Source organism: Culicoides brevitarsis, chromosome 3, assembly GCF_036172545.1.
Source record: "Culicoides brevitarsis isolate CSIRO-B50_1 chromosome 3, AGI_CSIRO_Cbre_v1, whole genome shotgun sequence".
Classification (NCBI taxonomy): Eukaryota; Metazoa; Arthropoda; class Insecta; order Diptera; family Ceratopogonidae; genus Culicoides; species Culicoides brevitarsis.
This window is the reverse complement of record NC_087087.1, coordinates 20,836,905-20,854,595: the sequence shown is the minus strand read 5'-3', so window position 1 is coordinate 20,854,595 and position 17,691 is coordinate 20,836,905. Positions and strand designations below refer to the sequence as shown.

The 17,691-nt window shown below is 27.9% G+C and overlaps 1 protein-coding gene across 1 annotated transcript; it reads right to left on the bottom strand.

Annotated features, from left to right (window-relative positions):
* Positions 1 to 813: 813 nt before the first annotated feature.
* On the bottom strand, positions 814 to 4,900 carry LOC134834131 (zinc finger protein 1). The gene is made up of 4 exons (XM_063848687.1): positions 4,638 to 4,900; positions 3,136 to 3,465; positions 1,178 to 2,918; positions 814 to 1,119 (listed from the first exon to the last, which is right to left on the bottom strand). The coding sequence occupies exons 2-4, from the start codon at positions 3,283 to 3,285 to the stop codon at positions 926 to 928; spliced, it is 2,085 nt and encodes a 694-aa protein (XP_063704757.1). The 5' UTR covers positions 3,286 to 3,465; positions 4,638 to 4,900; the 3' UTR covers positions 814 to 925.
* Positions 4,901 to 17,691: the final 12,791 nt, after the last annotated feature.

Genomic DNA, 17,691 nt, shown 5'->3' with positions numbered 1-17,691 from the left:
AAAATATTTGACTTAAAAATACTTAATTATTATTTTAATGTTACTGCGGTATTTTTGTTGAAAGTATTGTCTTATTGTTACCCTTTGTGGTCCGATCGTAATATAATATTGAGTATATTTTAAGATACTGATAATATTTCTCTTTATGTATTTGTAAAGTGAATAGTATTCGTATAATAATTAGTCGTTATTCAACAACATACATTGTTTATTTCAATTATAATAAAGAATAACATATTTTGGTCTGTTTTCATCATTTAATAATATTGCATAATACCCAGCCTATATACTATTTTTATTTATTTATTTTTTTATTATTTTGTTTTTAGATTGATTTCGACTAGTTCTTATTATTCTAAGTACTTTTGCTAACCAAAATCAATTTTGTATTGTCAAACTGCACGTAATGTGAGTAGTGAGATTTTATATTTCTTTGTTATTCTTTATCATACATAATTGTAAATATTTTAATGTTGTATAAAAATTAAGATATATTTTAATATTAGAAATATAGTATTTATAAGATAATTGAGTTATAATATACTTTTTAAATGGTGGGAATAAATGACATTCAGATAAGAATATTCTTGAGAAATTTAGAAAGTGTCATTAATTATATGAGTAATTCTTGAATATAAAAAAGGATTCAAGCTATTTTTTATAATGTACATCATACATACTGCGTGATATTAAGTAAATATATTTTGTTCCAAAATGATATTTCAACACATCAAAAATGTTATTTGAATAAAAACATAACAAACCTATGTAAGTATATTTTTTTGGCAATATTTTAATATGATGTGGTTAATACAATAAAGAAATACAAATATTTTTTTTTTTTGTTTTGAGTATCACTTATTATTATCGTGGGCGGAATGATGTAATTATTTGACGAAAATTGTTAAATCTGATGCCTTGTGCATTACTCTCTATAGGGCTTACAATATGAATATCGATGGTTCATATGTTGACTGTAGCTGCCTGAATGTGAAAATTTTTTTAGACATTTGCAGCATTGAAACGGTTTTTCTCCAGTGTGAAGTCTCTTATGTTCCGTTAAATGATGCTTATGTTTAAAAGCTTTTGGACATTCTAAGCATTTATAAGGACGTTGACCTTGGACGTTGAAAAAAAAAATTAATTTTTTAATAATGATGAAAAAATTACAGCATACCTGAATGTTCATATTTATGTCTTGCTAAGGAGCTTTGTTTGTGGAAAGCTTTTTCACATAAATCACAAACGTACATGCCTTCAGAATTTGGAGGTTCTTTAATATCAGAAGAAGCATATAATTTTTTCCCCACTCCACTTGCATTACTTATTTTGTCATCATCATAAGATACACGAGAGTCATCGTCTTTCCACGACCGTTTCCCCGAGCTAGATGGAGATATACTAGAGCGTCTTATTCCATCATTTGATGTATAGTTCAAAAATTGATTCCTAGCCATTTCAGGAACTATTTGAAAAAGTTGCTCCATTGGAATCATATCCAATCCATTGCTGGTCAAATTTCGATTGTTTGGTTGTATTTTCACATTTACTGTTGGAACTTCATTAGCTACTGGTATTTGACGTAATAGATTGTGTGAGTTCCATTTGTAAGTGTACGAAGAATGTGTGTTCTTTTTCAAAGATTTGTGGCTCAAGTTAATCGCTTCATCAATCGATGGTACATCATTGCAAGAAAATATATCCGATGTATTTTTGTTTTTCATGGATATTGATTCTTTTTTTAACGATAAATCTAATGGTTCATCGAAATCTGCAACAAGTTTTTGTTGGGGATTTTTTTTAAAGTAACTTGAATTTTCCAGTTTTCTTTCACGAGATCTGTTGTTTTGGAACCATACTTGAACAACTCGAGGATCAAGATGTAATTGGTCTGCGATACTGCGAAATTCATCTCTATTTGGACGTGCATTAATGGCATAATGTCTCTTTAAAACAATTTGTTGGTCGTCCGAAATAGCCGTACGTACTCTTACTTTACGTTCCGACTCTCCCGAAAACTTTGATTCTTGGTCTTCATTATCATCATTATCACTTCCGGATGGCCCACAAAATAACGGAAAAATATTTTTAATGTAATTTTTAGATGTTTCAATATCTGTATTTCTGTCACTTGTTTGATTAGCATGCAATGAGGTGCATAGCACTTTTTCGTGCTGTACCAACTGAGTTGGGTGATCAAAAGTTTTATCACACCGGCTGCACTTTAAATCCCCTTTTTCTTGTCTTATGTTGAGGTTGCAAATTTGTCCTGAATAAGCAGGAGATAAATTGGTATTCTTTTCACTTAATATTTCTGATTCGCTGATTAAGCTTGGGTCATTTATATCCATGACGAGCCGTTCTTCATCATTTACTTCATCTGCATTCATATCTTCTGTGTCTGAGCTTATATTTTTCTCTTCTTGTTTTTTTACATTATGTTTGTTTAAAATAGCAGCAGATTGTTCTAAGAGTTGTTGAATACTAAAAGGGTTTGGATTTAAAGGAGCTATAGACAAAAATGGGTTCGGAAATGATGCAAGAAAAGCTGCAGCAGCGTTGCTATTGGAAAATGGCAAAAATTGTTGGGCATCAATACCTAAGTAACCAATTTCATTTTTGTTTGTTGAAGATTCGTTTGATTCATTGATCTTTAATCCCATATTTATGCATTTTTTTGAAGTCATATGGCTAGAGAATGAACCACTGTGCGAAAATCGTTTACCACAATTAGAGCATCCAAAAGGTTTCTCTCCAGAATGAATTCTAAGGTGCTCTTTTAAATGATGCTTAAACTTAAAGGCTTTGTCACAATCTGTACACTTGAACTTTCGTAGATCATCTGATTCATCATGACTCAACATATGACGTTGCAAACGATAAACATTAGCAAATTGTTTGCTGCATATTTTGCAATTCTGAAAGTATAGACAGATTGTCCGTTAATATTTAGAAAATATGTATGTTCACTTAAAAGTCACTTAAAGAATGCTAAAATGTTAAGATACATAGATATACCTATCATTTTCAGTACATTTACTATTTCAAAGAAAAAAGGCACAAAAACTATAATCAACAATAACTATATTAGTCTAAAACAATATTACAAAAAAAGCTATCCAATCTTAAACTTACCACTGAGCCTGTCGGTGAATGCATTAACTCGTGTGTTTCAAGTTGTTCCCGGTCTTGGAATGTAGCTGAACAGTTCATACATGCATGTGATATTCCAACTTTGAGCACGCAAGAACGAGAGGTCATGTCATATTCGAAATTGGATGCCATAGGAAGAGAAAATGTAGATCCAAAATTGAAATTGCTAGATGAGTCCAGATTTAAAAAGTATTTTTGGTCGTTTATCAAATCTAAAGTATTTTCATCTTTTTCATATACGTCATCGATTATTTTAATTATATTTTAATTATATTTCAATTATATTTTTACTAATTGCAATGTCTGAAGTTTCTGTAAATAAAAAAAAATGTATCATTATATATTATTATATTAAAAATATTTGCCTTTTAAAGTTTGGTGTATTTCATAAATTTATAAATAGAGAGTAAAATCAAATGTTGATAAAAAATTAAAATGTTTCTTTGAATTAGGTTGTTTAATATTTCTTGAAAATGGATAAGAAACCTCATTATTCAGTGCTGACTAATAAGTTTTGACTCCACCCATAAAAATTAAGATTAATGAAACTGTTAAAATGATGATGAACTCATCGTACATGTAGAGTTTTATTATATGAAACGCACATAATTTAAAATAAAAAATATGTTTCTTCGGCATATAATATTGAGTTCTTGACATATATCATTTTCAAGCAATAATAGTTTGATAATCTTTCTTGAAATAAATATATAAAAAGTTAATGCAATATAGTTAAATCCCGGTTTAAAATAAAGTTTTACCAATATATTTGTAATATTTTAGTTTTTTTTTTATTAAATAATTCTTGAGATCGGTATGAATTTCATAAATACGGGCTACCTACATCAAGATAAACTAGTTTTGCGAAAAACATACTTCTATCATATAATCTGAACCCTCAATGTTATTTTATACATAAAAGCTCGATAGAATATACAATTTTAAATTTCTCTTTTATATTTATCTCGGACTAATTTTCTTTTTTAATTTTTTAAACTTGCTGTGAGTATATAATTATATAACTTTATTTGGAAAAAATATGTAGAAATCTTATTCCATTTTATGATATTCTTATTTCGTTATTTATTGAAGTGTGTTATATATCATTAAAAAGAACAACTAAATACTACATAATGTTAATAATGGCCGACACACATACTGAAACGAATATACATACAGAAAAAAATACGAAATAATCTACCTCTGCCTTGTTACTTTGTTAGTATTTTTAAAAAACGCCATTTCTTTAATACATTTATAGTAAATACATACTTTTACAAATAAAAAAGCAGTTTTGATTGAGAAGCCTTTTACTAGTATATGATGTGGCTTGGTGTTTAATTAAATCGTTTTTCTGATTAGGTACAAAAGATTTTACATGAATTTAGAATTGTATAAAAATTCATATTAAAAGGAAGCAATCAATTTAAAGTATTATTGGTTAGGTACTCAAGTAGCATTTTATTTGGGGCGTGGTTACTTACATTGCTGTTTTAAATATTTTCATCAAAATCAGCCTAATGGTAAAAGGTGGCTAGAGGTGTGATATCCTTTGTGTTTTGGAATATTAAAACTATAACGCTCTAACGAAAGGCCGTCGCACAAGATGTTATATGAAAATCATGAAACACTTTATTTCCGGAAACAAAACTTTTTGTGAACTGATGCCTCTTATCAATCAAACACTCACTTTTTCATTTTGTTTTTAATTTTTTTACAAATGAAATTACTTTTTTGCTAAGCAATATTTATACTTAAAATTTAATGGAAGTTCTGTTGACATAATTTTCTGTACGAAAGTATTTGATTTGTAAATCATATTCACTTATGAAGTTTATTTTTTTTTTTGCACCTATGATAAACAAATAGAAATTGAATTTGTTTTAAAAAAATTTAATTAACATATTTTTTTTATGTAATGTTAATTATTTTATTTTTTAGTTCTATTTTTATCACTTATATTTTCTTATCATTTTTATTTTTTTTTTTTCACAAAGAAAAATATCCTTACTCGCTTTACTAATTTTTCAGTCAGTAGAATTCAATAATGTAAGACACCAATAATGAGTTTTTAATAACTTTATTCTATTTATAATTCTAGCAGTATATGTATTTGCCATAAAATTGTTTTTAAGACGCGCAGCACGGTTATATTTTCTTTATTATTTTGGAAAAAGGAAATACAAAATTCTATGTGGAAATTACATGTACTCACGCGTCAATATTAGAAATGGAACTAAACAAGAGATATGAAACCAACGAACAGGCGGGTAAGATCAGATGCTGTGTAAATATATACAGTAGTGTCGATACAGTAAATTGAGGGGGGAGTTTTTTCGATTTCTGTTGTTCATGAAAGTTTAAGCGAGAGAAAGAGTAAAATTCAACATCGTTGCAAATGAAATTTGTTGTTTAAAATTTGATTTGGATTGAATAAAAATTAGCAATATGATTTCATAAATTAAATATAATTTTATATAATTTCAACAATTCAAAATTAATTATAATATAGTATTTTTTAAAAATTAAGTTAATACATAAAACATAAATTAAACTTAGAGAGGTTTCAAAATACCTTATCTAAGACTAAAAATTTCTCATTATGAGTTCATGATTGCATGGTTTGCTGTTAACCTACAAAAGAAAGGAAATTTAGAAGAGTTATATATTTGCTAATTTTACAAATGGATTTTTTTTTTTATTGCAAAATTTCTAAAAATATAGTTTTTATTATAACCAAATACATAATATTGGTTTGACATTCGAATGAAATGAAGTTTGTATCTGAATTAACAATTTGTATCTGAATTCATTTGAAGTATTATTGTATAAAACAATACATTATTGTATAGTCAGGAAGTCATTTCATAGTTTATCTTGAAGGAGAATAAATATGCAATTGTTTTTATTTGCTTCCCAAAATATAAGGTACATAAGTTGATAGTTTCAAAAACATCTTTCATACGTATTGGAACAATTGCAATGTGAGCACATATGGTGAGCAAATGTTCCATATATGAAATCTCTTTCTATATATATATATATATATATATAAATATTTTTTTTTATTTGTTATTCATGCTTACATTTTTTTGTTATTTAATGGTAGGCATGTTAAGTAGTTTCAAGTATAGCTTTGCATAAAAGAAGGTAAACTATGCCTTTAAATATTTACATATATTCTTTGCTTGAATTCTATAAAATTATGTATATTATCTAAGCTTTTGTTTTTTTTTTGTTTTGTTAATAAGTTTTTTAACTATTAAATTTTTTACATAAATTAGGAAATTACAATATATATTTTTTTATTTTTTTCACATTTTTGTTAATAATATTAATTTTTTCATATTTCATTTTTTATAGAAATATCACGAATGTCAAATATTTAATTAATTGTTTTTTTTTGGTTCAAAATATTTCAAAACAAAAATTCTGCTTTCTTAATTATTTTAACATAACTTTTTTTTATTGTATATTTTAATACTTGATTATTTCAAAACATGTATTATAGTAAATGAAGAATCATTCCTACAGAAAACATGGCGCTCATATATTAAGATAGCATTTTCACTTTTTAAAGAGTTGTTTAAACTTTTTGACATCTGTGTTGCATGTGTCAAGAAACGAAAAAAAAATAACCAGAAAGCAAATTCATCATTTATTACTGTTTCCGGATTTTTAATCATCCAAATATTAATGTTTTTCCGATATGCTGATCAATTTTAAGAGTGAATAGGACACTTTGTATGTAAATTTATCAAAATACAAAAAAAAATAGAAATTGTTTAGAAACTAAGGTTTGCATTTTGCATAAAACGAAAAAAAGGTCAAGTATCATATTTTGCCATTTTTGACATATGGTTGGAAACGAGCCGTTTGGTTAGAAATGCTAAAAATGTGATATTTTTGTGTTTTTAAAAAATTTTGAATCATTGATTAATATTAAAAAGCGAGAATTATTTTTGGATGGACATCACGATGAAACAATCAGATCTGAAATTTTATGAGTAAATTTTAAATCCGGGTTTTCGGTATTTTGGAATGCTCCATCTTTAATAATAAATATATGCTATATTTTATATTATAAACATAGCTTTTTAAAAGATATTATTTTAAACTTTATTATGTAATTTTTTCCCACCTAATTCTAATCCAATATTATGATAAAATTTGTCTTTTTTATTCAATTATTCAAAACATTCATCGATGATATTTGATAAAATATATAACAAAATTGAGAAAAAAATTCCCACGATATTAATTAAATGAGCTAAAAAGTTTAACAGTTAGATCAATGTTTATAATATGACATGATTAAAAATAGTATATATATATGGTGTATGGTGGTTTGTATTAAAACTATAAAAATTAACACATGGCGGATCAATACCTACATATATTATGGGAATATCTTTAAATATAAAGGGGAGTCCGCTGAAATAATAGTACATGTGTTCAATGTTACACTTGACAATTTATGAGACTTAAAAATAAAGTACATATATCTATATTTGGACTACAAAATCTAAAAGAAGAAGCATTTTTGTCTCTAAAGTAGATTCGTTTTCAACATAATTGTTCGTGAGAAAAATTTCTCTAGTCCTCAATTCAAATATAATAACTTTTGTTTATAAAGCTATAAAAAATACATTGCAAACTTTTTTTTTATCAATTAGCTACATATTAGAGGATTGCAAAAAAAAATTAGTGAAAATTTTAATTTATTCACTTTTTCTTTAATTCTAGTGAGTGATGCATGATCCAAAAAGAACATGTTATAAAGTTTTCGAATATTGTGTAATAAAAATTCAATTACTAATAAAATAAGAATATCTCGATGAAAAATCTTCCGCATTGTCATGTGTACATGTGTCAATAGAATTTGAATTAAAATACATACATGTGTTACCCCCAAGTATATTAAAAATCTCATTCACAATTTTACAAAAAAAGTCACCCTCTACAGGAGAGCTAAAAATAAATTTAAAACCAGAATAGACACCTTTCTTTTTTTGTGTAGTAAAGGTAACCCTCCTGACTGAACGTGTGTCATTTTAAAATTTAAATACCATTTGTTCAATAGATTGTGACTACCAAATATACTTTAAGTAAGTTTAGCTTCAATTTCAATGATTAAATTCGAATCAATTTTTTAATACAATTAATACAAGATTAAAATAAATGTGGTGGGTTTGCTTATACCTAAAACATTAATTAAACGGACAAAAGTGACATGGTTTCTCATTTTTACATGGAATTTACATTTATTTTTCAATGCGAATTAGTTAAAATGAATATCAGCCAAAGAAAAGCTAGCCTTTAGTTAAATTTTAGAATGAAAAGAATTTAATATATTTGAATTATTTTTATCTGACAATAGGTAATTAAAGTTTTAAAAAGTACACTTTTCACACACTAATTTCCTCACACATATATATTTTGTAGAAGCTTTTCATTTTCAAACTCAAGTAAGAAAGTACTTGTAAGTAGTATTTTTCTGTTAAATTTTTATTTTTGAACAGTTGTCCACCTTTTATTATTAACCGTGAGCATTGATAATTTTATATGTACCTTCACACTAATACAACGATCTCCCCTTTGGTTTAATATGAAATTTAGTATTAAAAGTTAGTATCTATGATTTTTCTCGTTTTACATCCCTTTTTCAGTTAAATAAAAGTGTGCCATTATTATCATAACAATGTTATACGGCCGGGTTGGCCTATGTGGTGAAATATCATATAACGAAATTCTATTTCAAAGCTTCAGTTAATAAAAATTATCAGCGTTCATCGTCAAAAACTTCTTTATGCAGTCGTTAAACGTGCAAATACATTGCTGTAGAATTGATACGTTAGAAAGAAGGGTGATGCTATAAAACTGAGCACACGACCAATATTTTATTTCTTTAATGCGACGACAATTTATAAAGGTAGGATGCGGAGTGCAAAAATACAGAGGGTGCATCGATTTGACATAGTTTGTAATATTCTGACAAATTCTAATTCAAAATCAAAACTAATGGGATTTTGTGATGAGTTAGTTTGATTGTCACCGTAGTACGAATATTTTCTGTAAACTAAAAATCAATAATTCAGTGTAAAGGCACCATTGTAATTATTAACATTGTACATGAGTTATATTCACATAAAACAATTTGTTTAAACACCTTCAATGTATATTCTTATAACTTATCTTTTTTATTTTTATATTTCATTGATGTACTCATTCAATTCATTCAACTTACTATATATAATACCTTCATAAAGTACTATTTGAAAAACTTATATTGAACTTAATTGATTTAAATTAATATGTGAAACCATACAATATCGTAAAACGTTCTTTCAGTATTCATTCTAAACATAGAATATTTAAAAATACACAATACATATTATGCAGGTCTTTCAAACGTCTCACCCGCATTTAAACCTATTAAAAGACCATTTACGTTTTAACTCTGCGGATTCTCTTAATTTATTTAACAATTCTGTATTTTCATGATACACCTAATGTTTATATGTTAACAAATTTTGATAAAAATGAATAAATTGAAATTTTGGCTACTTAGTGTACAAGAAAATAAATGAAACAGGCATTGATAAAAAATAATCAATAATCCGAATTCAACCAATTATTGAAAATTCCCAATAGATTCTCGTCAGGAGCTATTTCTTTCTAATAGCGTAATGCACATGTTATATTTTACTAATTGTACATGATGTCATCATCACAATATTACCAGTTATATTGTACAGATTCAGCTCAGATTCAGTTTTATTTTATTTTAATTATGAACATATTTTGAAATGTTAGCTTTTAAGTGACTTTTTTAAAACCTAATTTTTTAGTTATATTTTACACTTTAATAAATTTATTCATAAGCTTCTGCAGCATAAGAAATAGTTTTAGCGACGGCTAAATTCAAATAAGGTAAGTGAAACTTTTACCCCACAAAATTACCTCAAAACAATTGAAAATTTCACCAGATAGCTCCACCTACATGGGAGAGCCTGATAACGTAAAAATGTGTCTTTTTATTTTGAGAGAAACGTTCAAGCAACAACGCTGCAACAATGAAATTCTCTCTAGAAGATAAAATTTGAGAGATTGAAGACCTCATTTTTTGTTTCATCATTTCATTGACATATTTGTAAAGTATGGTTTTTAAATAACTTTTAGAATGTACTTATTGTTATTGGCAATAAAAATTCAGCTCTCTCTCTATGGATAAAACCAACATTCTGCAAACAGAAATATTTTACAATCATTAATAATGTTTTAAGTACCTAGTTATATCAAAATTAAGAAAAAATGTCTGCTTCGTATATATATATTAAATACTTATTTATACTACAACTTATCTATTCTAAAAAGGTCGGAAAACATTGCATAGCTTTTGGTCGAAAAGGTAATCTACTATCATGATTTTTTCTTAAATACTTATTGGTTTTTATTGGCAAATCAGATCAAAAATCAAACCATGATCATTTTTCACCTCAAAATGATCAAATTAGCGCATTTACATTTTCGAAGAAGAGGAAGGCGCTGTTGAGCTTGGTTGAACTTGTAAATCTTGTATGGAATATTTGAATGAAAAAGTGTATCTTAAATGTAAATGCGTAAGTTCGTCGGCTCGACAACTGATCACTAGTTTTTTTTTTTATCTAAATTACACAACCGTGTTTTGTTGAATAGTTCAACATGTTATGATGTTTACTTAGAATTAAAGTAATTAAAATAATTTTATTATTAAAATGTATTTTATTACAGGGATTCCACGGAGATTTTGAAATTTTTGGATTTTTCAAACACGACTTTTTGAACTTCTGAATACGCAATCATGAAGAAAACTATCTAAATTTAACATAATTGAAGAGATTTCTTCGAATTTCCTTGTTTAACATAAAAATTTTTTAAAATAAATTTTCATTTTTTTGTGTTTGAAATTTCAAACAAAAATTTCGAGATTTTTGGAATGAAAAAAATTTGGTAAAAACAGCAGTTAGAAAATGGAGGGTGATATTACCAAAAAGGTACTGCTATACACTACAGTTTCCCATATTCCAAATATCTTCTTAATGTGCAGTGAAGAAAATATGGCATCGTTTTGTATCGTTAAATTTGGTGTGGATTTCAAACGCGAAAAGATGATTTTTTTAAATTTTTGGCAAAACTGTCACACCAATCAACCTGAATATTTGTAAACATGAGATTTTTTGGGTTTTCTATTGATTTTTAATATAAAAATCGTAGAACCTTTAATAAAACCAACATTTTTTTTGGTTTGAAAATCGTGGATTTCAAACAAATTTACAAAGGGACAAAACGTGGATTTCAAACACGTACATTTTATATGGAAATGTTTAAAATCCACACGAATTAAATTTTTTTACCGAAATTGAAAAAATTGTTGAGGAATCGCTTAAAGCTGTATATTTTATAAAATTTAATGAAAATTTGCGTCAAATGTTTCCATACTTGTGGGCGAAAAGTATATATTTTGACAAATTTTTATATTTCCATCAAGTGAAAATCGATGAAAATTTTTGTTTCTTCATAAATGGCATTTTAATCTAAGATAAATTATACTATTAATAGCTTATGTCTTTTTAGTAACAAAAAAATGTTAAAAAATTGTAATACTAAGAAGAAAACTCAAAAATAAGCAATATTTGCCAAATATCTGATGAAAATAATAAAAAACAAATTTTTTTTTGAAATTATTACGAAAATGATCCAAAGTCGAGGTAAATTTTCAAAAGAAATGCTAAAATAAGAAGATAAATTAGTTTTGAAGTTCCAATAAGGCTTGTAAAGCATTATTTTTAATAATTTTCATGCACGGGAATTTTGTGTATTTCAAACGCGTGGATTTCAAACGCTAGTTTTTGGTCCAAAAAAATTTTTTTTACTAACAATTTTCTAGTTTTAAATGTGCAATACGCTAATAATGCACGTTTTAAAACAATTGTAATCACTCAAATTTGTTTAAAATTTAAAAACGAAGAGAAATTTAAAATTTAAGTTTGTTGGAAAAAAAATTCCAAAACGCCGTGTGGATTTCAAACACGATTTTAAAATTTCAATAAAACTTAGAAATTAAACTAATGCTCAAATTTTTGTACACAGTATGATAATTTGAAGACTTTTGTAACATAAAACTATGTCAACTAATTTTATTTCACTTATTTTTTTCACTTAATTTTATTTAAATCCCATTTTTTCCGTGGATTTCAAACGCTGGAATCCCTGAATTACATAAATCATCTCAAAAATCTTTTCTATTTTCTACATTAATATCGACTATTTTCGGAACCAATTAAGGCCGCTCCAAATTAAAATCAAAAATAAAGTCCAAAATTTTTGAAAATAAAATGGGGCCCCCCCAAAAAAATAAAAAAAAAATTTGAAATACTTATTTTCATACAAAATTACAAAATTTTAGCAATTTTTGATCGTTGATCAACATTTTTGTTGTTTTTTTAGTAATCTTCTTTGAAACTTTCAAATTAAAAATTGATTTAAGATCATTTTAGGTTAAAAATTGAAAAATTAAAATTTCATAAAAAATAACTGTCAAAAACATTTGAAAAAAAATCAGTAATTTTATGAAAAATTTTTTTAGAGAAGAAAATTCAAGTTAAAATATGATTTTCAAAACAAAAATTAAAATAATTGAAAATTTTTTATAACTTTTTTGAAAATGTCTTGATGAAATTTTTAACTTTTTTTTATTTTTCCCCATTCGATTTTTGACTTTTAAAATAAAAAATTATAAAAAAAAATATTTTAAAAAGATGCTTTTTTATTTGGGCCCTAAAAAGTTGAAAATAAATGAAAGTTTTTCAAAATTTAAGCAAAAGAAAAAAGACATTCGAGTCCAACAATTTTATTTCAATTACTTTTCACTTACATTTGAAGTTATTCTCACTTATTTTGGCCTCGCATGCTTTTTTCTTTTGCTTAATTTTGAAAAACTTTCATTTATTTTCAACTTTTTAGGGCCCCAAATAAAAAAGCATCTTTTTAAAATATTTTTTTTTATAATTTTTTATTTTATACTTTTTAGTTATTACAAAAGATGTAATTTTTCCTTAAAATTTTATGAGGTTTTAAAAAATTTTCGAAGATTTTATGAAGTTTCTCGAACATTCTATGAAATTTCTAGAACATTCTATGAAGTTTCGAGAACATTCTATGAAGTTTCGAGAACATTCTATGAAGTTTCGAGAACATTCTATGAAGTTTCTCGAACATTCTATGAAGTTTCTCGAACATTCTATGAAGTTTCTCGAAGCTTCTATGAAGTTTCTCGAACATTCTATGAAGTTTCTCGAACATTCTATGAAGTTTCTATGAAGTTTCTCGAACATTCTATGAAGTTTCTCGAAGCTTCTATGAAGTTTCTCGAACATTCTATGAAATTTCTCGAACATTCTATGAAGTTTCTCGAACATTCTATGAAGTTTCTCGAACATTCTATGAAGTTTCTCGAACATTCTATGAAGTTTCTCGAAGTTTCTATGAAGTTTCTCGAACATTCTATGAAGTTTCTCGAAGCTTCTATGAAGTTTCTCGAAGCTTCTATGAAGTTTCTCGAAGCTTCTATGAAGTTTCTCGAAGTTTCTATGAAGTTTCTCGTACATTCTATGAAGTTTCTCGAAGCTTCTATGAAGTTTCTCGAAGCTTCTATGAAATTTCTAGAACATTCTATGAAGTTTCGAGAACATTCTATGAAGTTTCTCGAACATTCTATGAAGTTTCTCGAACATTCTATGAAGTTTCTCGAACATTCTATGAAGTTTCTCGAAGCTTCTATGAAGTTTCTCGAACATTCTATGAAGTTTCTCGAAGTTTCTATGAAGTTTCTCGAACATTCTATGAAGTTTCTCGAACATTCTATGAAGTTTCTCGAACATTCTATGAAGTTTCTCGAACATTCTATGAAGTTTCTCGAACATTCTATGAAGTTTCTCGAAGCTTCTATGAAGTTTCTCGAACATTCTATGAAGTTTCTCGAACATTCTATGAAGTTTCTCGAAGTTTCTATGAAGTTTCTCGAACATTCTATGAAGTTTCTCGAAGTTTCTATGAAGTTTCTCGAACATTCTATGAAGTTTCTCGAACATTCTATGAAGTTTCTCGAAGCTTCTATGAAGTTTCTCGAACATTCTATGAAGTTTCTCGAAGCTTCTATGAAGTTTCTCGAAGCTTCTATGAAGTTTCTCGAAGCTTCTATGAAGTTTCTCGAACATTCTATGAAGTTTCTCGAAGCTTCTATGAAGTTTCTCGAAGCTTCTATGAAGTTTCTCGAAGCTTCTATGAAGTTTCTCGAAGCTTCTATGAAGTTTCTCGAAGCTTCTATGAAGTTTCTAGAAGCTTCTATGAAGTTTCTCGAAGCTTCTATGAAGTTTCTCGAAGCTTCTATGAAGTTTCTCGAAGCTTCTATGAAGTTTCTCGAAGCTTCTATGAAGTTTCTCGAAGCTTCTATGAAGTTTCTCGAACATTCTATGAAGTTTCTCGAAGCTTCTATGAAGTTTCTCGAACATTCTATGAAGTTTCTCGAAGCTTCTATGAACTTTCTCGAAGCTTCTATGAAGTTTCTCGAACATTCTATGAAGTTTCTCGAAGCTTCTATGAAGTTTCTCGAAGCTTCTATGAAGTTTCTCGAAGCTTCTATGAAGTGTCTCGAAGCTTCTATGAAGTTTCTCGAAGCTTCTATGGAGTTTCTCGAACATACTATAAAGTTTCTCGAAGCTTCTATGAAGTGTCTCGAAGCTTCTATGAAGTTTCTCGAAGCTTCTATGAAGTTTCTCGAAGCTTCTATGAAGTTTCTCGAAGCTTCTATGGAGTTTCTCGAACATTCTATAAAGTTTCTCGAAGCTTCTATGAAGTTTCTCGAAGCTTCTATGAAGTTTCTCGAACATTCTATGAAGTTTCTCGAAGCTTCTATGAAGTTTCTCGAACATTCTATGAAGTTTCTCGAAGCTTCTATGAACTTTCTCGAAGCTTCTATGAAGTTTCTCGAACATTCTATGAACTTTCTCGAAGCTTCTATGAAGTTTCTCGAACATTCTATGAAGTTTCTCGAAGCTTCTATGAAGTTTCTCGAAGCTTCTATGAAGTTTCTCGAAGCTTCTATGAAGTTTCTCGAACATTCTATGAAGTTTCTCGAAGCTTCTATGAAGTTTCTCGAACATTTTATGAAGACCCAATGCACATTCTAAAACCTCGCCCCAATGCACATTCTAAAACCTCGCCCCAATGCACATTCTAAAACCTCGCCCCAATGCACATTCTGAAACCTCGCCCCAATGCACATTCTAAAACCTCGCCCCAATGCACATTCTAAAACCTTGCCCCAATGCACAATCTAAAACCTTGTCCCAATACACATTCAGGGTCTCTCAGAATTAACAACGGGCACGCTACTTAAATGCACTGTAAAGTAACAGCGCCATCTTGAGGGCAGTAGAGAACTAAAAGCGTGACACCAAGACAGAATGACAGAAAACATTGGAACTTAAATAAAAAAGCATATAATGAGGCATCGGACTTTATTTTTGATTTTCGTTTGGAGCGGCCTAACTAATAGTTTTTACCGCATTTCGAAGAAAAAATGCGGTATTATGCTGGAGATGTCGTACGTCATGTGTGGCCTAATTGGAATGCACCCGGAATGCAGCCGGAATGCAGTCGGAATGCAGCCGGAATGTCATTCGGAATGTCATTCGGAATGTCGGAATGCAGCCGGAATGCGGAATGCAGCCGGAATGCACCCGGAATGTCATCGGAATGTCGGAATGCAGCCGGAATGTCATCGGAATGCACCCGGAATGCAGCCGGAATGCAGTCGGAATGCAGCCGGAATGTCAACGGAATGTCGGAATGCAGCCGGAATCTCATCGGAATGTCCGAATGCAGCCGGAATGTCATTGGAATGTCGGAATGCAACCGGAATGCAACCGGAATGTCATTCGGAATGCACTCGGAATATCCGGAATGTACTCGAAATGCACTCAAAATGGGTGCATTCCGGGTGCATTCCGAGTGCATTGCGAGACATTCCGGGTAAATAATTAAATTTAAAATATCCCAATTAAATAACAACATTAAACTTATACACCTGAAATGCGGTACCGTTGAACGTACGCTGTACGGATACAGCTTGATCTGGTTTAGTTATGGTAAGGCCAAAACAAGAGTCTTAAATGTTTCAGGTTTCCTCCCATCTAATTTTTTCTGAAAATCCTAGGTGGGATATCGAATATCTAAAATGTAAGAAATGTTTCAAATTTTAGTACATTTTTGACCTAATTTTTTTTTTTAAATAGTCAAAGTTTCCGTTAGAACCAGTTTAGAATTCAATTTTTTCATACATTTTTAAAGTTTTTTGAGAAAAATTATCAGTTTTGAGAAAAAAAAATATTCATCCCTCCTAATTTTTAAAATTGATTGAAAAAAACATAAAATTTTACTTTTTTACTCTGTAAGATACTCGATACTCGATATACATCCTACCTAATGTTCAAAAGGTCTATGAAATCTGAAACATTTTGAATTATTGTATCGGCCTAAGTATAGTTTTATAGTAAATTTAGTTTTTTATTCATTTTAATAGATCTTTTATATTCTGTCAATAAGAGGTTTGTAACTCGTTTCGTACCTCTCTCACGGTTTAAGAGATAGAAGATTCGTATCTTCGAAGGTCATGCTGATTTTGCTTCATTTAGGTTCCATTTGTAAAATCAAGGTAAATTTTTAAAATGATTTGTAAAATAATCTCAATGCACAGAAAAAACTAGTTTGACAAAAAAAATAGTTCGAAATAAAAACGAAAAATTCAAACCGAATCCCAGTGTAAATTTCAAAAATCTAATGATGCAGAAATATTTAAATATACACTAACATAAACTGAGATAAATGTTTTATTAGAAAATTTTTGTTGTCAAACAAATTTTTTTTATATATATATTTTTTTCATTTTTAGTTTTTATTTTGACGAATATCCAATCAACCTATAACCTATTTTTGAAGTTTAAAAATTCTTGTATAATAGAGTTTTTTAAAATGTTTTTTTTTGTATCTTTTTTTTTTGTATTTTTTTTTTAATTTTAATAGTTTTCACAACTTTTTCGATTCTAATGCTCAAAAATTTTTAATTCTAATGATTATTATAAACAAAATATAAAAAATAAGTCAATAATTTTTTTTTTTTATTATTTAGGCCGTTCCAAATTTTTTCCGATGTTTTTGTCCCAAAACATTTTTTTCAAAATGGGGGGGGGCAAAATAAAAAAAAAAGTTTTGAAATACTGTTTTATATAAAATGCCAAAATTTTAACAAATTTTGGTCTTTCATGAATATTTTAGATGTTTTTATGGTATCTACATTTAGATTTGATGATTTAAGATTGATTCGAAAGTATTTCAAGTTAAAAATTTTAACAAAAAAATTTCATAAAAATAACCGTCAAAAATTTTTGAAAAATAATTTTTAGGAAATATTTTTAGAGAAGAAAATTCTTGTAAAAT